This window comes from Tursiops truncatus, chromosome 3, assembly GCF_011762595.2.
Source record: "Tursiops truncatus isolate mTurTru1 chromosome 3, mTurTru1.mat.Y, whole genome shotgun sequence".
NCBI lineage: Eukaryota > Metazoa > Chordata > Mammalia > Artiodactyla > Delphinidae > Tursiops > Tursiops truncatus.
The window spans coordinates 127,446,990-127,473,443 of record NC_047036.1 but is presented as its reverse complement, the minus strand read 5'-3'; the positions used below and the strand labels follow the sequence as shown (position 1 = coordinate 127,473,443).

At 45.7% G+C, this 26,454-nt stretch overlaps 2 protein-coding genes across 3 annotated transcripts in view; one reads left to right on the top strand and one right to left on the bottom strand.

The window, feature by feature from the left end:
* Window positions 1–19,809, bottom strand: part of LOC117311880 (uncharacterized) — a 35,732-nt gene extending 15,923 nt beyond the window's left edge. For both annotated transcript variants that reach the window (XM_073802732.1, XM_033855074.2), the window contains exon 1: window positions 1,844–19,809. In XM_073802732.1, coding sequence (XP_073658833.1) covers window positions 1,844–1,898 — 55 coding nt within the window. In that variant the 5' untranslated portion in view covers window positions 1,899–19,809. The remainder of the gene's footprint in view (window positions 1–1,843) is intronic.
* GLRA1 (glycine receptor alpha 1) overlaps window positions 8,108–26,454 on the top strand; it is a 49,206-nt gene continuing 30,859 nt past the window's right edge. The window contains exons 1-3 of the mRNA XM_033855073.1: window positions 8,108–8,115; window positions 8,206–8,333; window positions 14,077–14,144. Coding sequence (XP_033710964.1) covers window positions 8,108–8,115; window positions 8,206–8,333; window positions 14,077–14,144 — 204 coding nt within the window. The remainder of the gene's footprint in view (window positions 8,116–8,205; window positions 8,334–14,076; window positions 14,145–26,454) is intronic.

Genomic DNA, 26,454 nt, shown 5'->3' with positions numbered 1-26,454 from the left:
TCTAGGAGGACCAGGGCTGGGGTGAAGCAAGTGAGGCACCCAGGGCACAAAGTTTAAGGAGGCGCTCACTCTCAGGTCTCCGCAGGTGCAGGGCTGGAATGTACACAACCCTGAGAGTGAGCGCCTCCTTAAATTTTGCCAGGAGCCTCATTCGTCTCACCCTAGTTCGTGGGGATACTTTTTTTTTTTTCAGCAATAGTTTTTTGTTTTGTTTTTTAACATCTTTATTGGGGTATAATTGCTTTACAATGGTGTATTAGTTTCTGCTTTATAACAAAGTGAATCAGTTATACATATACATATGTTCCCATATCTCTTCCCTCTTGTGTCTCCCTCCCTCCCACCCTCCCTATCCCACCCCTCTAGGTGGTCACAAAGCACCGAGCTGATCTCCCTGTGCTATGTGGCTGCTTCCCACTAGCTATCTACCTTACGTTTGGTAGTGTATATATGTCTATGCCTCTCTGTTTGTGGAGGGAAGGCTATGGAGAAGAACACTCTGGAGACAACGATAAGGAATACGAGACATTCCTAGAGAATCAGACTTCCCTAGGGACAGGGGAAGAACAAGATGGAATCTCAAGGTTCCTTTCAGCTCCAAAGATCCAAGATTTTATCTTACTGCAGAGAGAATCATGTTCAAATACTTGTGCTTCTTACCCAGATAACGGTTCCTTAAAAGAGGCAGATACAGCTGTAGGAGGTGGGACAGGAAGGGAGAAGGGTGTCTTGTTTCATAAGGCCTTGGGGAGAAGTGGGCTCAGGGCATGCCAACTGTGACATTCTGCTCCCAGGGGTGCTTAGCAGATCATGAAGTGAGACTAATAAAATGTCAAGCACTCCCAGGCCAGCCTAAGCCCCTTACTGCAATCAAATAAAATCAGAACTGCACAGCTGGCCAGGGGAAGCCAGCTGTTGACCTGAGGATGCAACCCAGGCAAAGCTGACGGTGACCAGCAAGGCCCAAGCCCCCGGTGTCAGAGCCATGGACAGGAAACTGGTTCAGCCCATAAGGCCAGAGAGTGCCAGCGTCACCCAGCCCCACTCCTTCCCAGGAGTCTAGGACACCCAGCCCTCCCACCATCTCTCCATTCCTTTACAAGGACAGCCTACAGGCAGAAGAAAGCTTTCTCCCCCAAAATACACAACGTGGACATTGACAAATGTCAGGTCTTTCCAAAAGTGCACAGGGGCAAAAATTCATAAAACTCAGAAAAATTCTGATTCCTGTCCCCACCGGCCCCCAAATACTACCTTCCTCCTCTGAAGCACTATGGCACTCCAATTATGTCCCTAGGCTAGGTGGCAACCTCTTATAATTGTTTATACGTGCCTAGCCTAGTCTATCTGCTGAACTATAAACAACAAGAGGACAAAAGCTATTCATCAACAAATGATCATTGGGAATTCCCTGGCGGTCCAGGGGTTAGGACTCCGCGCTCTCACTGCTGAGGGCCTGGGTTCAGTCCCTGGTCGGGGAACTAAAATGCCACAAGCCTCACTGCACGGCCAAGAAAAAAAGAAGACTTGATCATTGATTGCTACTACCTGTCAGGCACTGAATGAGACAGACACAAACCCGGTCCACATAGAGGGCCTCGTCTGTGGGCAGTGACACATTGATCTGCCTCTCCTCCACAGTGCCTTATTCAGATAGTGGGTGTGTAATAAATTTAAAGGATGAGAGGACTGTAGAGCAAGAGGAGCCCTGGAGATCAGAGGAGCCCCCCACTCCACAATCTAGGCCCTTGACAGAGCCTGATAATCCATCCTGCGACCCTTCCCAGCTGGGTCAGGCCCCAGAACCCAGCTCTGAGCAATCATTCAAAGGAAAACTGTTTACCATGCCTGATCTGATCCAACACTTCCATTTCACAGATGAAGAAACTGGGAACCATCTGAGAAAAGAAAAAGAATTAGCCCATGACCAGAGAGGAAGTTAGATACAGAGCCGAGACTATATCCCCGTTTCCCAGCCCAAACTTCATGTTTTTCCCTCTATTCCACAGTGAAATTGTGTCTTAAGTAGATGCTCATGGAAGAAGAGACCTTCAAACAACATCCAACTAGTTGACTTGGTACAATACTTTCTGCATGGAATAAAAACCAGCTCATTATATTACCTCCCTGCCAAGGCAAAGGGGATGTTCTGGCCCAAGTCAGAGGACATACTGCCTGGAAACCAAGTTGGACACCCACCATTTGGAGGTGTCTTTGGAGAGTGCATTTCCCAAGCTTGGCCAGGCCACAAGTCAATTTAACCAGAGAACAGCTGAGAAATCCAGATGGATTATTCTTCCTGTAAAGGCACTGAGGAGGCACAATCTTCATTAACTTTCAGACGCACCGTAAGGACATAGAACAGGGGGTCAAACGCTGGCTACTCCCAACCTTGCAGACTCAGTGTTCCATCCTCATCTCTCATCTTTGCCCTTTTTCTCTCTCTCCTTCACTCCCCCTTCACTTCCTCACACGCACACTAAACTTCTCTTAATTCTCCAAGTCCTCACTCACCTCTAGACTTTATACATGCTGTTCCTTCTACTCAAAACACTCTCCATACCCAACCTTCATACTTTACTGTAAAAGCCACTTTCGCCACAAAGCTTCTTGGAGACCACCCCACTCCCGCCAAGTGCAGTTGGGTGCCCGTCCTCTGTGCTCACAGACTTCCTCGGTTACAGTACTGGCCACACCTCAGACACCTCCACTTGCCTCTTCCTCTCTCCTTCCTACCTCCCTTCTCTTCTCACTCTGCACCTCCGACTCCCTCCCCCAGCCCTATGCACCCCTCCCTTGGCTATCCTCAGCCTCGGAGTCCCTCTTCTGCCCCTCACTTCGTCCTTCCTCCCTTGTTCCCACCCCTGACCTCCTGACTTCTCTGCCCATGGTGAACTCGGGTGCGTGGTGTCATGAAGGGTCTAACTGAAACTGTTTCTCCCTAGCCTCACTGCCAACCCCAGCTCATTTGAAATTCAGATTGACAGCTGCATATTGATTCCCTATTTCCAAACGATGCTGCAACTAGAGAATGAGAATCTGAGCATTGATCTGGCCGGTCTTCCAGCAAATCCCTGAGAAATGAGCTGTTCCACTGGAGAGAAATGTGGAGACTGCGTGGAGAGGAAGCAAGACACGAACACAATCATACTCCCCCAAAGGGGTCCAGACAAATTCAGGTCCCAAGACCAGATGCATAAAGAAGAAAAAAAACAAGAAGAGGGAATATTAACGGTTACTAGAAGGATGGTTTAGAGCCAGAAGGACTCTTAGAGATTATTCTAATCCCCTCATTTCATAGCTTGGGAAACTGAAAGCTGGAAAGGGAAGTGATTCACCAAAGGTCTCGAAGCTCCCCCTCATCTTTGTCACCTTGCCTCCAGTGCCACTGTGGAACCGGCCCCTGGACTCTTCCACAGTCTCTGTCATTAGGAGTGAAAGCTGATGGTCCTTTAAGTGCCAAAGTCTCCTAGTGTGACAAATGCCCCCACTAAAAGGCGACAGACAGTTCAAGGCTCTGTCCAGTCAGTGCAGCCATCCCCATAAGCCCTCTCAGCGAGGGACAGAATGCTTGGTCCCGGGAGACCTTACGGTCCTTCTGAAAATGACTAGTAATCAAATCTGTCTAAGCCAAGTCTGATTCACCACATGACATTTCAGTAATCCCTGAAACAACTTGCATCATTTCCAAATACTTTCATAGGGTCAGCAAATCCTAACAATCACGTGTTTCATTTCTCGGACTCATTCCCAGCTTCCGTGTCCAGTACCTTACTGTCTATAAGCAAAGTCTTCAGCTCACCAGAGGCAGTGGCTCCAAATGTGCACAAAGGGCCCCTGGATGCATATTTTCTCTGCACAAAGGCGCAAAGCATAGATTTACTTGAGAGGGCCCTGGAAATAATTCTGTGCAAAATGTGCTGTCTAAATATAGCCAGAAATGTACAATGACCATCAAGTGGAAAGGCATGGCTATTTTGACATTCAAATGGAGAATTTATCTGAAAAAGAATTAGAGAAATTTTGGACTAGGGCAGTAAGGGATGGGGGGATGATTTTAGGTCGTTCAACACATAATAACGTAGAATGATTATTTCAGTCCTTCTCATTATCTCGGGAAGAAAAGTCTCAGTTACGTGTTACTATGCTCTAACACCTTTCTTACACTAGCTGATCTTCCTCTGGAACTGAGGGGAGGCCTCGGGTTCGGGACTTCAGCCAGCAACAGTATATAACTAGGATTTTTAAACACTTCTCTTTCTGTTTGGTTTTCACTGTACTCACTGTTATGGCTGTCCTCTATTATGGCAAGTAATACTGGTTTTTCGTTTGTGAAGAGTGAAGTAAGTTTCTTTTTTTTTTTTAAAGAAGTGAGACAATTCAATGAAAACTTTTAAGTGACTAACAGTAGAAGTGGTACAGAAACAGGGTGAAAATTGTGAACATGATGATATCCAAGAAACCACTGGTCCACGTTACATGGGAGAGGCTAGACTAGAGAATCTCAAAATTTCCAAGAATTCTGCTGTGAATCACCTGACAAAACACAGGACCGTTCGACAAGTCACAACTACTTCTTCCCCATTTTTAAATGTGGGAAAATTAGAGTTGTGTATGTCGGGATTGCCGGCAGTCGGATACGTGTTTTGATTTTCTTGGATAACAACACGACGAGCTTCACAAACAAGTAGTAATAATAGCTACTATCATGATCTATACCCTTCACAGGTTATAAAAGTTTTTTCCTATACATTGTAGCATTTGGATGAGGCAGGACATGAAAATTTGAGTTCTAATCCTTTTATTAGAGTGCTGTGTGACCTGAGGCCAGTTACTTAACCTCTCGGAGTCTCCATTCCCACCAATTCAGCTCCCCATGCAAGGGTTGTTAAAGAGGCAATGGCCAGGTGACCAGACTGTAAACACCTTGCTGCAGATGTGTGAGCTAGAATAACCAGATGACGCTTCAGATTTGTGGAGTATTCAGATATTAAATGGCATATTTTGCTAATAGCAAATGGCAGCAGATAATTTGGGGTGAATTCGTTCTCTCACTGTACTGCCTAATGGGATTCAGGCTTATTAAAGAGGCCTAAGGGCCAGAGATGGCTGTGCTGTAGTAATTGCTGGGAGGGAGTACCACGTCCCCAAATCTTACTATCTGAGAGGAGGGGATAAGAGAGAACAGGAGCTTATGAAAGCTTCATAACTGCCACTCCTAGAGTGGTTTGAGAAGTGAATCATAGCAGCAGCAAAGTCATGAATCACGAGTTGCGTGCCTGTGGTCCCCTTTGCCACACCAGAGCCACATAGCAGCCATGGGTGTGGTGCTGAAAGGAGAAAAGGCTGGGACTGTGGTACCAACTGTGGGCCATGGAAGGCATCTGGCAGGACTTCCCCATCATGTGGGGACTATGGTGCAGCTGAGAGCAGCAGTGAGACCAGAAGAACCTCCAGCCTGAATCTCAACTGCTACACACACACACACACACACGCACACACACACACACGGCGAACCATCCTTGGTGTTTTTTACCTGTGCTATCTCAGTTACTACTTGTGCAAAACTTCTTTGACATATCAGGCAACCAAAGTTCAGAGAGGCTAGGTAATTTTCACATGGTCACACAGCTAGTAAATGACTGAGACAGGATTGATTCCAAATCACCTGTTCTTTCCACTCTTTTTGAAGTATTCTCCATTACATGTGACAGTACGTTTCAGTAACACAAACATAATATACCCACCACATACATACAGCCATGAAAGCATTTGACACTTTCACACGCTATACCCCATGTCCACATACATGCCACATGTACACACAAAAATGCCCACACTAAACACCACGTTTAACAACATATTTTGACAGGAACACAGGTCTTCACATTTTTGCGTATCTGAATCTCTGTAACACAATCCACTGTACATCCACAGATGCCCCCATGCATGCTCTAGTCCCCACACACATTCATACACATCCATCCATTTATTCACATAACGTGCATACACATCACACCTAGAAACCTACCCACATCACACAAACTCACAAATATCCATATTCACACCTACAGAAACAGGATAATGCATTTGTCCCTCATTCTGTTCATCAAAACGAGCCCTTCAGGATATAAATAAGGAACGTTCAGATTACTAAGCATGAGTGTCTAAATCATCCTGGAATACCTCTGAACCTTCAGAGGAATAACAGATTATTTCACTATTTTTCATTAGTGGGTATAATGGTCTAATTATTTTAAAATTGTTAGTCCATGTATGTATATATATGAATACTTCTACTAACCAGGACATTTGATTAATTAAAGTAGCCTATCATTCATTCGTTCATTCACTGTGCAATCACTGAGCACGTTATGTGGGAGACACACTGTGGTAGACACAGTAGGAGATTAAATAAACAAACAATAAATACAACCACCACGATTGCTGGTCTTGGAACACAAACACAAGTAACTACCTGACAAGGTAGCATGGCGATAACATGTGCAAGACAGGAAAGGCCCCCGTGAGTGAGGGGACGCGAGAGGAGAGGGGACACAGAGACTAGACGGCTCTGAAGCGTCTAGTCCTAGAGAATGGGAAGATGACGTCGGTGCCACCTGGGCATCTGTGGTCTGGAGAAACAAGTTTGGGACGGAAGCTGCGGCATTTGGTTTGGCATGAACTTGAGGCCTGGAAGGACATCGAGATAGACACGCGCACCCCCCCCCCACCCCCAGGCGTTTGCAAATGAAGAAAGGGGGCTTAAGGGAGAGGCCAGGGTGGAGAGAGAGATTTGAGAGCCACCCATTAGAGGGGATCACTTAAACAGTTACAACTCTGAGATCAGAAAAGGAACCGAGGCAAAGAACAAGACAGGCAGTACAAACCCTTGAGGGACACGACGTCCTGCTTGGCTAGGTGACAGAAGCTCTCATTTTATGCGACACACACAGGCATCTCTATACATGCACTTCCTCCAACGCACCAGCCCTACAGCACGCACAGCGGGGCTGCACTAGCTTCCAGCTATCTCCTGGGTATAATTTCAAGACAGGGAAGCTCAGTTGCCCAAAGCAACTGAGAAATAATTGATCCTCAACCCTTAAGCTTCCAGTCTTGACGGTTCTAAGAATCTGTATGCCTCTGAGAGTGTGGCAGGGGAAGGGCCGCTGTTCTTAGATATCAATAATTCTTACTGTGGCACAACTGAAGACCTATAACTACTTTGTTGGGGGGGGGGGGGTGACAGAAACAACGTGTAGCATCCCCGGCAGTCGGATTTCAAATCCCCCAACTCTTGATACACTGAGGCTAGCTGCCACTGATTGACTCTGGGACCTATGTCAGTTCCTTCACTAGCTGTGCCTCAGTTTTCCCAGCTGAGCATTTTTTTTTTTTTTTTTTTTTTGCTGTACGCTGGCCTCTCAGTGTTGTGGCCTCTCCCGTTGCGGAGCACAGTCTCCGGACGCGCAGGCTCAGCGGCCATGGCTGACAGACGCAGCCGCTCCGCGGCATGTGGGATCTTCCCGGGCCAGGGCATGAACCCGTGTCCCCTGCATCGGCAGGCGGACTCTCAACCACTGCGCCACCAGGGAAGCCCCCAGCTGAGCAATTCTGAAAGTATATGAGATAGTCCCATAAGTACAGGATCTAGACTTGCTGCAGGTTCTGAGAAGACCCGAGGTAAAGACGCCTGATTCAATTTGTGTTCCCAAATGCATTTGACTTTGGCATCTTTTTTTAGAAAATCAGTAACTGATTCTGAAGAGAAACTTTGGGGAAAGGCTGGACTATTTGATCTCTAACATTCTTTCTGGCTGCACTGTTGCACGGACCTATGAAAGTACAGGCACCCAAAGCACAGGGCTGGACCTAGTGGGAGGTTAACCCTTCAATCTCCTCTCCCAGGGAAACCAGCAGCCAACTGTGATTGCCCTAAACCTTAGAGATACAGCCTTAAAAGAGTCAGCAGCTTCTCAGCATCAATCAGACACTCGGCTGCCTGCCAGGACCCCACGCTGGCTAATACTTAGGCTGGGTAAACAAGGTAGCGTGGGCCTTACCTCATTAAGGACTCCTATCACCTATTTCTCTAGTGGCTCTTATGGCTGGGTAAGCGACAGGGGCTGAGCAAGACTGGGATCTGATCACAGTGTGAGAAAGGGCCGTCATTAACCCTCTGCTTTCTCTCTCCTTTCTTAGCCTTGCTGCTTCTAAGGAGGCTGAAGCGGCCCGTTCCGCACCCAAGTCTATGTCACCCTCGGATTTCCTGGATAAGCTAATGGGGAGGACCTCTGGATACGATGCCAGGATCAGGCCCAATTTTAAAGGTAGATAAACTTGCCTTTCAGAGCCCCAGGGGTCTGCTTTCCTAGATTGTGGCAGCGAGCCGCATGGAATTGTATGCAGATGATATATACAGGGTATGAATTCCATGACTCTTTCCTCTACCCGAGGCAGATACTGTTCGTCAATTCACCAAGACCAAACAAAGGCTCGGAGAGTCCAACTCAACAGTATCTCTGGTTACCAGAGTCAGTACGTGAATTAAACCTACTTGCTAGCTCCGGTATAATGGACAAGAGATTAATGTGGAATGTGGAAAAATGGGTTCAAGTTTTGCTTCGGGCACAAAATTACTCTCTGAGCTTAGATAAGCCTCTTGCTTTTGCTGGGCCTCACAGTCTCCTCTCCGCAGGCATGGAGTTGGCTGTCTCTGTGGTTTTTAAACTATGCTTCATGGAGTTCTGAGGCTTTTACCCTGTGTCCCAAAAGGGAGAAACAGAGGACGGGATGAGCAAGCCCACCCTTGCTTCTCCCCCAAGCAGCTGCACTTTTATTCGTCTTACATGAGAAGCTTCCAACTACCATCCATCCACTGAAAGCTTCCCCTGGATTAACAAATAATTTTGGAACTCTCTTGCCCAATCACAGTCTCAATTTCAAATGCCTAATAAGGAGATAGGGAGAGACTATGGAGAAATAGAGGAGCAGTCCCCTCGAAAGTGGGCGGCCCCTCCTTAGCCCCAGCGAGTAGTTAACCTACAGGAATGTGGGTCCCATGTTGCCAGACCATCCAAAAGTCCAACGAGAGCCAGAAATCAAGATTTACGTGAAACTTCTTGGATCCTAAAACATGTAAATTCAAACAAAACACGTTTGGGAGCCAGATATGCCCTGTGGGGTAGCCAATTTACAAACCATAACTGAAGCGATTTGGGAAGTTTCTTTCAGCTCACAGTCCTACGAGATCTTAATGTCTTACATCAAGAGCGGACCAGTTCCCTTTGTCCACTGATGCCTTAGGAGGCTCTAACCATCTCTAACTGCTGGGCAGGTTTTCTGCAGGCACAGTCTTAAGGACCTCCTTGGGAGTCTGCGACTCTGACCTTCCTCCTAGCACCCCTGCAAAAATCTTATTTCAAAGACCCACAGCCAACCTCCTAATCAATTCTTGATTCCAGATGCCCTTCCTCACTGTTCCTTTTGGCTCAAGTCCAAGACCAAACAAGGGATGTGACAGCTGGTAACAGCTTCCTAATATCTGCTCACTCTGTCCCCCACCCTGTAAGTCCCCTTCTCAAAGCGCTCTGCAAACAGAAAACAGTCTGGGAAATGCAGTGAGGTTTGTTTGGGGGCCCACCTCCCAGCCCTGTTTACCTCAAGGTGCCTTGCTCCTAAGGCCGTTATCCTCCAGGATCGTTAGCATAAACTTTCTTCCCTCAAGGGCAGATAAGTCAGCACCCAAGCCCTTCACCAGGGTCACAATCTCAAACACCCCCAACACCCAGAGGGGCCCGGCAGATATGGTACATGATTGAAGTGGGTTGGGGATAAGCAGAGAAAACCAGAAAGCACAGGCTCCTCTAAGGGCTGCCGCTTCTCAGCTCCTGCCCAGAGCTGCCAGGTAGGAATGCAGGCCCTGGGCAGCGGACCTTCCAAGATAAGACTTAAGTCGGGGGGTTTATGTGAAATCTTCTAAGTTCGCAGCTAAATCACATCTTTGAAACACCATTGGCCAAATCAAACACACCAGAGAACTGACCACCAGGTTGCATCTGCAGCAGTTTCCAGGAATTCCATCCCAGTCCGCCCCCTGGTGGGCTCTCTTGGAACTCCAGCCTGAGTAGAAGTGCCTTGGTCTTCTGCTCGTTTGCGGAACGTGGGTGCATCCAGGGTTCATGTGTTAGTGATCCTTTGTGCATACCACTGTATTTGGCACAAAGAAGGCCCTCAATAAGTCTGTCATGAATGAATGAATGAACGAATGACCCCACAAATATGCTAAGTAGAGCTGTTAAGTGACTTCCCCAAGTCACACTGCCAAGACCGGGGAATTTAACCCAGCTAGCTGCTCTGACTCAATTCTCTAATACTACTGATTTATTTATTTGCTTATTTCCTGATTCGTTTATTTATTTACTTACTTACTTAGCAGTGAACATGTTTAAGAAATAAAATTTCACCCAGACTATAAGACCATTGAATCGGGGCCCTTCCCCTCCTCGCTTTGAAAACCTTATTCCAAGCACTTGGGCCCAAAATATACAGGACTAGATAATCTCTTAGTCCTCTCGCAACCCTGCACTATCTCTAACCCCTACAATCCCCTCGACGATGTGGGCTTTGAGCAACAAGTGCAGCTTCTTGGAACCTCACCCCAGGAGGTAGGGAGCAAGCTTTCTCTACTCTCCCTATGGTGAGGGCTGAGACACTGGTTGCAGGGGACCCCTGCCCCTGAGCCCCATGGCCTCTTTCATGCTTCCACCCAGGCACACATGAGATTCCCAAAAGCCCCCCGCAAACTACAGAGCTCCTGAAAAGGCCAGGCCAAGTAGGCCCCATGACCCCGACACAACAGGAAGAGAGGCCTGCCTGCTTTGAAAACTCCACAGCGTGATTAATCACACAGCAGGTTCCTTCAAGCACCGGAAATTGCCTGCTCCTGACTCTCTAGATAGAAGGAGGGGATATGGGGATATATGTGTACGTATAAGTGATTCACTTTGTTATACAGCAGAAACTAACACACCATTGTAAAGCAATTATACTCCAATAAAGATGTTAAAAAAAAAAGAAAAATCAAAGCTAATGCATAGAAGGCACGATGAGCAAAATATCAAAATGTTCAATAAAGATGAGATCCAACCCTGAAAAAAGAAAAAAAAAAAGATAGGGGGGACGGGGAGAGCAGCCTCCGTCTGCAGAACATAGTGGCAATGCAACTCGTAATACTGAAGTAAAGAGCTCGAAAATTGGATTCTAACCCTCCCACTACTTCCCTGATATCTGTGACCCAGAGTAAATCACTTGACATATCTGGGCCTCTGTCTCTGCATCTGTACAATGGTCCAGTAGGACCAGGCCCCGTCAGCTTCGGTATTGTGTATCTTCACTAAGACTTTGCATGTCACAATGGCTCCCAGGATCAGGGGCACAGCCCAATGCAAACATATACACAAAAGCAAAGTTAAACTTTAATATTTAATGAAATATATACATTATGCTGCTGCCAAAGGCAGCCAGATTGTAATTTTCTTGAGGATAATTTAATTTCAGATTTATTTCAATGAACCACAGCTCCCCATGGGATCATTTTTGGCTGGCGTCCTCTCGCACACATAAATCAGGATCTAATTTATATGGGAGTCACAGCACCAGACACTTGCAGGGCCTGGGTGGGAACTCTGTGCACGTCATTTCAAGGCAAAGGCAGTAACTTTTTGGGGCATCTTAATGGTATGAAGCTAAATGAAAAGAAAAACCTGGATCTGAGTCTAAATGAGGGGAAGAAAACCCTAGTGGGCCTTTGTTTGGGTGAAAGTGACCAAGGAGGCAGATTCCCGCTCAGCATAAGGATGAAGTTTTTAGCAAGCAGAGCCATCCAACTATGGAAAGGGCTGCTCGAGACGAAATGAGTTCCCCACTGCTGGAGGTGATCAAGTGCTAAGTCTTGCATGGGTAGCAGCGGTTCCTAAACCTGGCTCTGTGTGAGGATCACCCAAGTCACTTGTTAAACAAATAAACTCTGGGCTAATCCTCACAGGTTTGGGTTCACTGGGTCTGGGGCTGGGCCCAGGAATCTGTAGTTTAACAAGTTTCCCAGATGATGCTACGGCAGACAATCCTGTCTGCACCTCAGTTTCGGAAGCAATAGATTAAGTGACTTTTAAGAGACCTTCCAAAGCACCGAGTGACCACCTAGAGGGGTGGGATAGGGAGGGTGGGAGGGAGGGTGATGCAAGAGGGAAGAGATATGGGGATATATGTATAACTGATTCACTTTGTTGTAAAGCAGAAACTAACACACCATTGTAAAGTAATTATACTCCAATAAAGATGTTTAAAAAAAAAAGAAAAAGAAAAAGAGAGAGACCTTCCAGCCCTGAAATTCTATACAGTAACATCATAATTCAAATGGGTAGCTTCCATAAGGGAATTGCAACCCCATGGAGCTGAGAATGACTGCCCAGATCAAGATCTACTCTACCAAATTGATGGGGAAATTGCAACCCAGAAAAGGGAAGGGGCGTGTCTCAGGGCAAAGAGCCAGGGAGAGCTTGGGGCTATGTCTAAAACCCAGGAATCCTGGCAATCCCTTGGAAGGAAAACCTGGATTCTCACAGCAGGATTGAGTCCCTTCCTATACACCAGGATTTCCGAAAAGAAGGAAGTCTTGGCTGAGTTTGGGTGAAATGCTTGGGCTACTTTTTCAAGAGGGACAGAGAGAAGTGGGTATCAGAAAACTTGGGTTTGAGTCCTGGCTCCACCACTTGCTGGGTAAATAAGCCCAGGTGAGTTACTAAAACTCTCTGTGCTCCACTTACGAAGCTGGGACAGTAACTTTGCCCTGCCAACCTCAGGACCTCATGGGGATCAACAAGAAAGTGGACCTGAAAAAATTCACAAATGGCATGTCACAATCTTCAAGTGAAGGATTATGACCTATTATCCAAGTCCTCCCACCTTCAAGGTCAGCTCAAGGTCATCACCTTCATGAGGTCTTCCCTAATGCCTCACTCTTCAGAACCTCTCTCACACCTGGACTCCTACTGCTTCTATGACCCTTACCAACGTTCTCACATCCCTCCCTGGTTATTTTATGCCGGCCCTCTTCTCAGCACATGTGGAAGCCCAGTGCTTAAAATCCTGGATTCTGCCACTCTGTGACCTTGAGCATGCCCCTTCCTTTCTCTGAACCTCTTTCAAAAAGTATAGCCATTAAGACCACTAGCTTTGGAATTAGATCAATCTGAGCTCAAGCTTGACCATTTACTAGCTGTGTAGCCGTGGGCAAATAACCTCTCTGTGCCTCTGTTTCCTCATCTGTAAAATGGAGGGAATAACCATGTCTTCTCATGGAGTTGTTGAGAGGATAGAATGAGATAATGTTAGTAATACTCTCAGCACAACAGCAAAACCTGCTCAGTAAATGGTAGCTGCTGTAATTAATAGTATAAAATGAAGAGACTGGGCTTCAATTGGACAGAGGTCCCTCTAGCAATGAGATTCCAAAGAGCACATATTCCTCCACTTCCTTCCTGCCCTTGCAGTAGTATTCAAAAAGCTTGCCTGGAAAGTATTTAACAAAGACTCATGGACTTCCTTTGAGGTTCCCTCTGGATACCGCAGCTGGTAATTCCCATCAGTGCCCTTTCAGACAATCATTCTTGGTTCATAAGTTCAAGGCAAAGAACTTGCTGTTCCTTGCGATTCCCAAGATGGCCTCCAAATGTTGTAGCTGTAACCTTGCAGCCGCAAATTAAAAGGCAGCCAATGGGGTTTGGGGAAGGGATTTCAACCATATGGCAGGATGATGAATTATCCTGTTAATGAAAGTACATCCCGGCTCAGCCTCTGGTGTTCTATACCTGGTGCTCACTTGGGGACCAGGGAATCTGGCATAGCAATGTGGCTGGGAGTCCCCGCTGCTCGGGGGTGGGGTGCAGGTCAAGCAAGGGTCTCCTCCACCAAGGGGGATCCATCCCTGAAGTCAAAATCCCACAAACTGGTCCTATCCTGGGGATTTCTTCTTGGCCTTGGAACTAAGCAGGAATCTCTCTTGATTGGCAGGGCCCCCGGTGAACGTGAGCTGCAACATTTTCATCAACAGCTTTGGTTCCATTGCTGAGACAACTATGGTGAGTGAGTCAAAACACAAGCTGCTATTTCCTGCTCGGGATATCTCTCTCCCTGAAATATCTACCCTCTGTGCTGGTCTTCCCCAAGGAGGTGGAAAATCTGGTGTTTTTTCACGTCTTCAGTGGTATACTATGGGATTTGGACATTTTTACTGTCCTAGTCAATGTTTTGGGGAAAGACATACATCTGAAAATGGCCAAAGAGCTAGCTGGGCTAGCACATGCTAAACACTCAGGATTACAAAAGCAAAATTCTATCAACAGGTGAAAGTTTTAGATTAAAGCAAATGTAAAGACCTGCTTTTAAGTTTAAAATTCAACTGTGCAATAGCAGAAGACTGGTTACAGAAGCTAAAATGGGTATATTGATTCTTCTCTCTACTTTTGTATGTATTTTTAAATTCCCATAGTAAAAAGTTTAAAGTAAATCAGTTATTCTACAAAAAAAGACTAGAAGGAAAAATACCAAAATGTTAACAGCAATTATCCCTGGATCGTAGACTTATGCATGATTTCATATCCTTCAGTATTTCTATGTTTTTCTCATCTCTACAAAGAGTAAATCTTACATTAGTGATTATAACTAAATGTAATGCTACTTTCAATTTTTTTTTCTCAATCCTTGAAAACAAAAAATCAATTATAGTTGTTTTGAAGGGAGCAATCTAGCTTGTGAGAAAATAATTAAGGCAGTTTCAATCATCTCTTTATGAGCAGAGGCAGAAGCAGCCAGTCGATCACCAAGCCTGTAGATGTTCCTGCCTTGAAATCCTCTAAACCACCCATTCCCCTATGTCCGCCTGACCCTGGTCCAGCTCAGGCTTCCATGGTGCCTGGCCCACATTACTGCAAAGCGTCCCAAGACTTGCATCTTGCCCGCCTCCAATCCATTCTTCCTCACACCGTGGTCTTTCTAAGATACAAACCTAACTACGCCAGTCCCCTGCATTAACGCCTCCCTGTGGAACCCCCTCCCCGTCAGCATTAAGCTTAGAAGGCCCCTCTGATTCTGCACGGCTGCATCTCTTCCCTCTTGCTTCCCATTCTGGATAAATGGAATTGTCCGGCGTTCTCCACACGGGCCATGCTCGCCCTCTGTTTTTCAGCCTTCTCTTGATGCTGCTGAGGCCTCTGCCCAGAGCACCCGCTCCAGCCTCCTTTCCACTGCCAGCCTCCAGGGTCCCTTAACTCTCCGCTTAGAATGACCTCTGCAAGGGGACATATAGTTTTCAAGGGCAGGAGCCCTCTGTGTCCCCCTTTGCCTGGCAAAGCAATAAAGCTATTCTTTAAAAAAAAAAAAAAAGGAATGACCTCCACAGGAAGGCTTCACACTCTAACACGTGTGTACACGTGTGTGAGCTCATGTGTGCGCTTGACCTAAGCCTGTGATGGGTCCCTTCTACCCATTCTTGTGACACGTGCTACAATTCCCATAACAGCACTGACCAACTGCACCTACACTCTCACAGTCTGCTCGTGTGTCCCTCCTCTCACTATAATGTCAGTTCTCTGGGGGACAGAATCTTGTCTCATTTCCTGTGGTAACCTCGGCAGCTGGCACAGTGATCTAATAACAGGTCTCAGTCATTGTCTAAAACAAATAAGCCAAATCAGATATACTGTCTATTGATTCAAACCATTATTTGGTCCTAAACATTTATGGAGATTAGATCTAACCTTCTAGTCCCAAACTGGCAAAAATCACTGAGCTCCGTATGTCATGGGCCAAATGGTCCAAAATCTATGCTCCTGCAGAGAGGTCTGTCTTAATATGGTCAAGAGACCCTGCCCACATCCAAAGGAAAAGCGATCAATTCCCTAAAACTCATAGGCCTTTTATCTCCATATGGAGATGGTCCCACCTGTCGACTAGGAACCAGCATGGCTGCTTTTCACTGGGCCTCCAGGTTCGAAAGCCAAGTCTTTCCACTCTGTCAATGGATATCTTATTAGAGCTTCTAGTGAACTTCTCTGCTTTTCTTCTTCTCCCTCCCAAATCAGAAGTGCATTGACATCTACATTATTCATAGGCCCTGTGCAGTGAGTGTTGCCACTTCCTCTCTTCTTCTGAAATGGTAAAGAGTCATCAAACTAAGTCACGGGCCACCCGTTTATGTTAAGAACTTGGTTATCTGAGGACAGGTGTACATATCTGCACTCCAAGGCCACCCCCACCTGTTTCCCTGTAATTGTCACACAGAGATCTATTTCCTTGTTACAGATTACTACAGGCGTCGTGGTTTGCCCTTATTTTGTGTGGTGGTTAAAAGCCGAGACTCTGAAGTGACGTAGACCTGGGTTCACTCACTATATGTAAGAAGCTGATTTGGTTCGTATCTTTAAGCCTCAGCTTCGTTGTATGTAAAATCCCAGGGGTGATTAACATCATACTACTTCACCAAGTTGTTTTTTTTTTTTTACCTCCTCAAGTTATTATGGATGGAGATTATGTGCAGGGAAGTGTTTATCACAGTAAATGCTTTGTTAAGTGCTCTAAATGTTTTCGATGATGATGATGATGGTGGCGATGATGGAGGCTCTGGGCACTGAAGCCCCAAAGCCACCACTGATTAGCTGTGTGATCCTGAGCAATTCCTAGACTTCTCTGAGCCTTACCCCTCTCTGGTATCTCTTGTCTACCTTTCCAGACTTCATTCCTGCTGCATGCTGCTTTCTACAGACAGTACAGCAGTAAGGACACAGTCTTCCATGCCCAAACAAAATCTGAGGCTCAGCTCTGTGGCTTTGGACAAGGTAGCCTAAGTTAGCCTCCTCATCTGCAGAGCAGGGGACCAATAGCAGCCACCTTGTGACCTGCTGTGAGGATTAGGAGATAAGGCACAGAAGTGCTAAGTGCAGGGTCCGACACACAGTACACACACAATGCATGTCAGTTATTATCATGAAATGCCACTAGTAAGTTTCAACACATTTTCACACTCATTCTCTCACTTGATCCCTTCACCAAATACTTACTGTAATGACCACTCTACAAAGCAGACATGGCAGACACACTATTCCCCAATTTACAGCAGAGGAAACCGAGATTTGGTGACATCACGTCCCAGAACTAGTTATTGACTGGGCAGGGATTAAGATCCAATCCTTGTAACTGCCAGAACGTTGAAGAGCACAGACGGGGGAAACTGAGGGACCCCAGGCCCACAAAGCACACTTAAGCAACAACCTAAGCGTTATCAAATGTGGAAATCCAACCTCAAATCATGGTAGGCTCAGCATGCCTCAGGAGAAAATAGTAAGTAATGAAAATGGAGATAACCAACAAGGGGAGCACAGAGAGATGGCCCCCTGGAGTGGAGATCAATAATGTTTAGACAGGGCTTCCCTGGTGGCGCAGTGGTTGAGAGTCCGCCTGCCAATGCAGGGGACACGGGTTCGTGCCCCGGTCCGGGAAGATCCCACGTGCCGCGGAGCGGCTGGGTCCGTGAGCCATGGCCACTGAGCCTGCACGTCCAGAGCCTGTGCTCCGCAATGGGAGAGGCCACAACAGTGAGAGGCCCGCGTACCGCAAAACAAAAACAAGAACAAAAACAAAAAAATATAGTAACAAGGGCAACAACCACACATTAAATGCTACTGTGTGCCAAGCAGTATGCAGAGCACTTCCACATGTTTCATCTCATGTAGACCTCACAACAACCCCCATGAGGCAGGACATGTTATCCCCATTTTACAGATAAGTAAACTGAGGCTCAGGTTAGGTCACTTGCATAAGGACATGTGGCTAATCAGTAGCAGAAGTGGGAATTGAATTCAGATCTATATCACCCCAAACCCCACGTTCTCCTGAGCCAAATATAAACATTTAATTTCCGGATGTTTGGGATTACCCAGCCCTTGCTTGTTTCTTTTCATCATAAAGAAGTTAGAGCTAAAGGGGAACTTCATTGAACAGACATGCCCAGGCCCCCAGACTTTCATCCCAGGGCTCTGCCTCACCAGCCACACAAAGAGCTGGTCGTGCACCCTGGGTCCACGGTAATATGGACATAGTCCCAATGTCAGAAACTTTCCAGGCTGTGTCTGTTCTCTAAGGGCAACAGGAGTGCAGAGCCACTCTGTAAACAGCTGGAGTCCCCAGGCCTGACTGTCTGCCTCTCAGAGCCTGGCTTTATTCACCAGAGCTGAGAGCAGAGAAGGCAGCCAGCAAAGCAACAGGGTTCTCTATCCGTTCCTGACGAGGGGAGGGCTGAGTCTGGCTGGCCTTCATCTGACCTTTCCAGCGACTCTCTTTGAGTCTATGCAGTGAGATGAAGGTAGAAGCAGGGACAGGAATGGACGAGGGAGAAGAGGGAAGGGAGTCCTGGCCTAGAGCAGCAACTTTGGGCACTCTACAAGAGAAAGATCTGGAGCTAGGACCTAGAGGGAACCATCCAGCTTGTCTTGACACGTGTGCTTACGAGTGCCCCTAAGTGTGTGCTCTGCAGCATCTATACGTCATGGAGCATGTGTGTGCATGTGTATATTGTGGGACCATGTGTTTGTGCAAATGTACACATTGGCCTCTGTATATGTGTACGCTAGTTTGAACAGATTTAGACAGGTAACCTCAGAGAGAGATGTATCTGACCACGTACAGGTATGAACATAAGTATGTGTACTTCTGTGGTTATAAATGCACGTGTGAATGTGTGTAGTGAGGATGTGCATGTATCTGCGTATATACGTAGGACTACGTGAAAGTGCTTAAGAGTGAAAATGCATGAAGGGTATTATTTTCACATAGGTAATTGTGTAAGGATATTTGTGAAGCACATACTTAAGTATGTAGCAGCATCTGAGCCAGCAATATGTCTGTATGCATGTGCATGTGAATGTGCGTAAATACAAGAACACGTGAATAAGTGAAAGAATATTTAATGTGTAACAGTCTATGTGTACGAGTATGTCGATACATGTGTTCAGGTGTACGTGTGAGTGTGCACACGTGGGGACATGCAGACAGCTGGAATTCATGTGGAACTAAATGTCAGCAGATGTGAAAGAGAGACAGTGTGTGCATGTGTGTGTGAGTATCTGTGTGTGTGGGTCTTGACGTCCTTTGGGCATGAATCTCAGCATTTCCATTATGAGGACGTGTGCTCCAGCCTCTCTTGCCAAGGGCCGGGCTAGCCTGGCACAGAGACAGGCACACTGTGGCCAGGACCCCTGACGATTGGCAATGGCCTATGCAACTACCGTCCACACGTTTGGCCTTATTTGTCAATATTAGGGGGGCAATAGACAGAGCCCTGAACCAGGAAACAACAGAGCAAGGTTTGAGCTCTAGCTCTGCCACAGTTTAATACCACTGAGACTCAGCTCCCCCTTGGCACCTGGCTCTAAGAATGGTGTGTAGGAATACACAAGAAGTGGGTATGAGAGCCCTTCATGAATGCTACAGAAATGTAAAGGATTACTAACTATTGAACCAGTCAGCCAAGGACTCCAACACATAAGCCTAAGGAAATGTCTTTCTAGTTGTTTTTTTCCTTCTGTTCCTTATTTATTCATTTATTGTTTCCACCTCCGTTTTTAAGGTCCTATACTGTACGTGCTGAACAGGCTGTAAGGATATAGATCCGTTTTACTCATATTAGGCTAGGCTTTCCTGCAGCAACAAACAACCCCTGAAATCCCAGTGTCTTAGAACAGCAAAGACCGATGTATCACTCACCTAAAGTCTGCTACAGATCTGGGGGACGCTCCAGGACTACTGTCCTCCACGTCGTGGCTGAGCCTTGCATTTCCACATCAACAGGCGATTTCACATTTGCTGTGAGAGGAAGAAGGCACTAAGGGGTGGCACACCGGCAAGTAAGTGCTTTCCACCCAGAAGTGACATATAGCACTTCTGCTCACATTTCACTACCCAAAGGAAGCCACATGGCCCCACCTGAAGAAAAGTAAAATCCTCCCATGGCCCCAGAAGTAAACAGGAGCCAGGCAGGTCTCTGCTTTCAAGGAGTCTATTGGAGAAGGTGGACAAGGAAATCAAAGAGAATACCGCAATATGATGAGTGAGATTACAGAGGTATGCACAGGAAGCCATGGAACACAGAGAATAAGTAAGTCAGAAAGAGGGAAAAAAATGGTTCTGAAGAACCTAGGAGCAGGAAGGAATAAAGACGCAGATGTAGAGAATGGACTTGAGGACACGGGGAGGGGGAAGGGTAAGCTGGGATGAAGTGAGAGAGTATATATACACTACCAAATGTAAAACAGATAGCTAGTGGGAAGCAGCCGCATAGCACAGGGAGATCAGCTCAGTGCTTTGTGACCACCTAGATGGGTGGGATAGGGAGGGTGGGAGGGAGACGCAAGAGGGAGGGGATATGGGGATATATGTATACGTATAGCTGATTCACTTTGTTATACAGCAGAAACAAGCACACCATTGTAAAGCAATTATACTCCAATAGAGATGTTTAAAATAAATAAATAAATAAAATAAAACCTTCCAGGAGAGAATGGCGTTGTAGAATGACCCAGAGAGGAGAGGGGTTTTAAAAGCTGGTGTGTGTTCAACAGCAGTAAAAGAGGAGACAAGTCAAGTAAGAAAAGAAAATCTCATCCAATGGGTTTGGCAATGGAGGATGGGGGAGGGGAGCATGTATGAAATTAGAGAATGCGATTCAGGGGCACGACGAAAGCACAAGACAAAAGGAAGTGAAGACAGTAGGAAGATAATTCTTTCAAAAAGCTCTGCTATAAAGGGAAGGTGAGGTGGTGGTGGCGTCATTTGTCATTTACTGAGCACTGTTCTAAAAACTAGGCATCCGTGGTTAGCAAAGCATGGGGATCATTTCATATAACACAACAATCCCATTTTACAGATGAGGAAAGTGAAGCTCAGAGAGGCTTAATTCACCCAAGCTTTTCCAGCCAATAAACACCATCACCAGTTATTATCCCCAGGCTGCCTGAATCCTGGTGCCCTGCTCTTGGCCTAGGCCACCTGCTGAGTGTGGGGCAAGAGGAGAGGCTGCAGAGCCAAGGGGATGTCAGGGTCGTGGGAGGACATGACTTCATCCTGGTCTCCTGCACTCTGGTTTGGCTAACAAGTAGGATCTGTGCAATTCTATCAGAACTGGTATTGAGAGAAGCCGTTGGCTGTCCATCCCTGTGGATATTTGCAAGTGAGACCCCAGGATCTACGAAAACAGCTACCATGCGAGGAGGTTAAATGCCCCCTATGTCCAACCATAAAAGTTAACACATTGTTTAGGAAGCAGTCACTTCTGAATGCCAGCCTACTTCTGGGATCAATTGACTAAATCGAATCAACTGATTGAATGAATTGGAATCAGTTGATTGAATGAACTGATTTTTGAATCATAGAAGATAAAACTTAAATCCATCTACTTCTTTCCAACTCTACTGCTGTCAACTCTGGTTCAACTTGGCACCATCTCTATCCTGCTTGACTGAAACAGCCTCCTAACCGGCCTCCCCACCTCCCTTCCTCCCCTTCTCTACCACTTCCCATAGTGCCTTTTAAACCCTAAATCACATCACAGCATTCCCCTGCTTCAAATCCTGCAACACCTGCTTAATCCTTTTACTACGCTCAGCTCCTTCTGCCCAGAAAAATCTTTGCATGAATGGTTCCTTCTCATCCTTCAGGTCTCAGCTCAGATATTTCTTCAGAAGGTCCTTCCCTGACTCCCTATCTAAAAATGTCCCCCCTTCCGGTCACTGTCGCATCATGTTCTATTATCTTCAGAGTAATACCTAAAAAGTAAAAGTTTGCTTGTTAGTTTGTTGTTTTGTTTGCTTTTTTATTGAGAGTGGGGACCCTGTCTTTCTCAATCATCCCTGTATTTCCAGTGCCCAGTACTTTGCCTGGACCATAGGAGCTCAATCAATATTTGCAGAGAGAATTAACATTGGAGGTTCTCCAGTTTGAACCCCCATCTCTTGTCAGAACCTCTGCCACAAATGTTGTAGTTTCTGCTTGCATACCTCCAGTGATGGGAACCCCTGCACCCCGCCAGGCAGCCCACTTCATCTTGGGACACCTCTGACATCTCCATTTGCTCATGGCTTTCATTCTGATCCTGGGGCCACAGAGAACCAATCTCTGCACCTGACAGCCCTTCCAATAACTGAGGTCAGTCCTCTCGCTCCCTGGCCATGCCTGGCTCCCTTGGCCATTCTCCCCAGTTCTCAGTCCCTTTCCCATCTAGGGTGCTCTCCGAGTACAGCCAGCATGTCAATTTCCACCTTGAGCTGAAAGGCCAAGCAATGAACCCAGACCCTCAGGAGTGCTTAGAGCAGAGCGCACCAGGGCCATGCTCATCCTTACTCTGGGTTAGTGGGCTTCAAAGCATTGTTTTTAACAGCAGCCCACCACCACAGTCCTTTTTTTTTTTTTTTTTTTTTTGCGGTACGTGGGTCTCTCTCTCACCGCTGTGGCCTCTCCCGTTGCGGAGCACAGGCTCCGGACGCACAGGCTCAGCGGCCATGGCTCACGGGCCCAGCCGCTCCGCGGCATGTGGAATCTTCCCGGACCGGGGCACGAACCCACGTCCCCTGCATCGGCAGGCAGACTCTCAACCACTGCGCCACCAGGGAAGCCCCACAGTCCATTTTTAAGGTGAATCTTATGCAGCACTTTAACAGACTGATTTTTGAAAATGGGCTGTTCTGGAGGAAGTGGAACAGAAGCCAGAAATCTCAATGCCTTGGCCTTTTCCTCAATCGGCCCCCGCAAGGTAGCTCTGGGGACCTCTTCAGAACCCTAAAATCATTTCTACACACACTACCTCAAAGACATTTCAGTTTAGGGACTTCCCTGGCAATCCAGTGGTTAAGAATCTGAGCTTCCACTGCCGAGGGCATGGGTTCGATCCCTGGTCAGGGAACTAGGTGCAGCCAAAAAAAAAAAAAAAAAAAAGACATTTCAGTTTAGGTAACAAGTCAGTGTTGACTGACACTATGCTTATGGACAGCAAAACTCTGGAACATTTTTTTAAAGTATATGAGCAACAGATGAAAACAAGTTTTGTAGTAAATCCAGTAAAAAAGAGAAGAGAGAGAGAAACAGGAATGCCCCTGCTTTGCACTCTCCCCCGTCCCATCTGAGTTAACCACTGCAGAAAACACTTTAGTGTATGTCTTACTGGTCTTCTTTCCTTGAATGTGTCGATACATCCCTTCGTTATTACACATCTTTGTCTAAATAGGATTGTGCAATACAATTTGCTTTTTTTCACTTCACCATGTCTTGGAATCTTTCCACATCACTACATACAGGTCTACCTCATTCTTAACATTCTACACACCCTCAAATTTGGAAACATAACAATGGTTTATTATTATTACATTCAGTATGTGACAAAATGATTTTAATCAGTATTTCCAGATTTACGGCCCGCCTGTAAAATTCCACGCTCTGGACATAACATCACTTCATGGTATTTAACCACTTGTCTCCTGATGGGCCTGTAGGTTCATGCAGCTTTCACTATTACAAACAAGGGCCACAATGAATAGTCTTGCACATGACTCTTTGCATGCTTCCTTAGGATATATTACAGAAGTGGAATTACTTTATCAAAGGACCTGCACTATTTTGGCAAATATTATTGCCCAACTTGCTCCCAAAGAAGCTTCAATAATTGTTCCCACAACAGTGTTTTTATCCTTGCCAACTCAAGATATTATCAAGCTTTTAAATTTTACCAAATGGGATTTTTTAAATGGTACTTCACTGTCATTTTTAATTTTCACTCCAGATTCCTAGTGGATTTGAGTATCTTTGCTTTTTTTCTTTCTTTTTTTGCATAATGGGCATTTTGAATAATATAAGTTTCTTCTTTTACATATACCTCCATAATCCATTTGGAGTTTAGTTTGCTGTAAAGTATTTGGTGATGGTTTAACTCTATTTTTCTCTGATTAAATAGTAATTTTCCAGCATTATTCTTAAGTAGCCATTATTTCTCCACTGATCAGAAATGCTACCTTTCTCAGAAACTAAATATATATATATATATACACACACACACACACACACACACACACATACATATATCTTTTTCTAGTCTCAGTTTATTGTCCATTGCTCTATTATCTGTTTCCACTCTATTTTAATTACTATGGTTTAACACTGTATTTCTATATCTGGTAGAGAAAGTCCTCTGTTGTTCTTCTTTAATAAGGTTTTCTTGTCATTTCCAGTCCATTTTCTCTTCCATACAAACTGTAGAATCAGCTTGTTGATGCCTATAAAAATTGCCTCAGATTTTGATTGAGGTTGCATTGAATTTATAGATTCACTTGTAGAGAACTGACATCTTAACAATATTATATAAATGTGGTATGTCTCTCCATTTATATAGGTATTCCTTTATGCCTTTCAGTAAAGCTTTAGAAGCATTTCGTTGTGTGTGTATGTGTGTGTGTATATATATAAATATATATATATATATATATACACACACACACACAAATCACACATTTCTCATTAGGTTTATTACTGAATATTGCGTGAGGTTGGTTAATATTGTGGATGAGATCCTTGTTTGTTGTTGCTTTTTCCATTACACGTTCAGTCTGTCTACACAGCTAATGCTAGGCCATTTACACTCTGGGATTTAGGAAGTCCAAGAAAAAGTCTATTAAGGGCCATCCATTTAGACATATCTTGACACTCCCAAAGCCTTGGTAAACTGCAGACCGAGAGGAAGCCAGGGAGAGAGCCCTCACACATGCCATAGAGTCTATTAAGAGGCAGAAAATGGGATTATAGGCAGCCTTGGTATCATCTGCTGGATGACTCTCTCCAATACACCACCATGGGAGGCATCACAGTCGTGAATTTATGGCATCCCAGGGTTGGCTCTCCATCAGATCAGATTCAGGAAGGCTGACTAATGACAATCAAAGCCACAAAAGACTGAAGTGGGTAAATAAGACCGTGAAGTTATTTTACTTTATGATGGGGCTTTCCATTCCAATAACAGCATGCTTGTGTCCTCCATGAAAGCACTCCCTTGCCATTCGTTGAATACCAGGGAAACAAATCAAAAGTTGCTTTTGACATACCAAATTGGAGGAAAAGAAGGTAGACAGTCTTGAGGAAAATCTCATCCAGGCCAGAGAGAGGTCTAAGAAACCATCCCTCCTCACCACACAGAAACCCTCTTTTCAGATACAAAAAAAGTTGGTGTTCCCCCAAGCAGTGTGACCCTATCCTTCAGATGATGCTAGACTACCAATTGCCAAATTCCTGCTCATCAAACTGCCCTTTCTTATACCACCGAATGAAGGTCTCCAATATGTTTATAAAATAGTTCTCTAAACAAGACACAATAGGGACTTCCCTGGTGGTGCAGTGGTTAAGACTCCACGCTCCCAATGCAGGGGGCCCGGGTTCGATCCCTAGGTCAGGGAACTAGATCCCACATGCACGCCACAACTAAGAGTTCACATACCACAACTAAGGAGGCTGCATGCTACAACTAAGGAGCCGGCCACCCACAACAAAGAAACCCACGAGCCACAACTAAGGAGCCCTCAAGCCACAACTAAGGAGCCTGCTTGCCACAACTAAGACCCAAGGCAACCAAAATAAATAAATAATTAAAAAAAAAAAAAGCTCCAAAGCTGCAAAAACCCTTAAAAAAAAAAGACATAATACAATAAATTAGGGTTCCACTTAATAAATTACAAACACAGGCCTGTTCTAAATCATTGAGATTACACATGGGTTTGTGATTACGCTGAGCCTTGCCAAATTTCTTTGCTGCATGTTCACCTGTTAGTTTAACTCGCAGAGATCAAACTTATTTTCCGTATTTCCAAGTTCACTAGTGGCATGTCTCACTTTTATGCCCTGTACTGCCAATACTGTCCTCTTTCCTCTTTTCAGGTTAATACCCACGCTTCAATTTGCATCCTTCGGCAACCAGTTACAGATCCACCTCAGTTTAGCATCACAATACAAAGTTCCCCATCTTATACTGACTATGAGGATATGTATGAGCCAACCCGTCACATGGGCTCAGTGAGATTCCAGTATACTGTGTCTACTATGTTTCTTTCACCTACCCATCTAGGAACTTGGTTTTCAAAAAAAGGAAACAGAGGGAATTCCCTGGTGGTCCAGTGGTTAAGACTCCACATTTCCACTGCAGCGGACACAGGTTCAATCCCCAGTTGGGGAACTAAGATCCCACATGCCTCACAGAGTGGCCAAAAAAAAAGGAAATAGGCAGCATGCAATTGTCAAAAGAATGTGAAATTGGGAGCCAGACAGTCGTGGATTCACATTCCTGCTCTAGCACCTACTAGCTTAGCTATG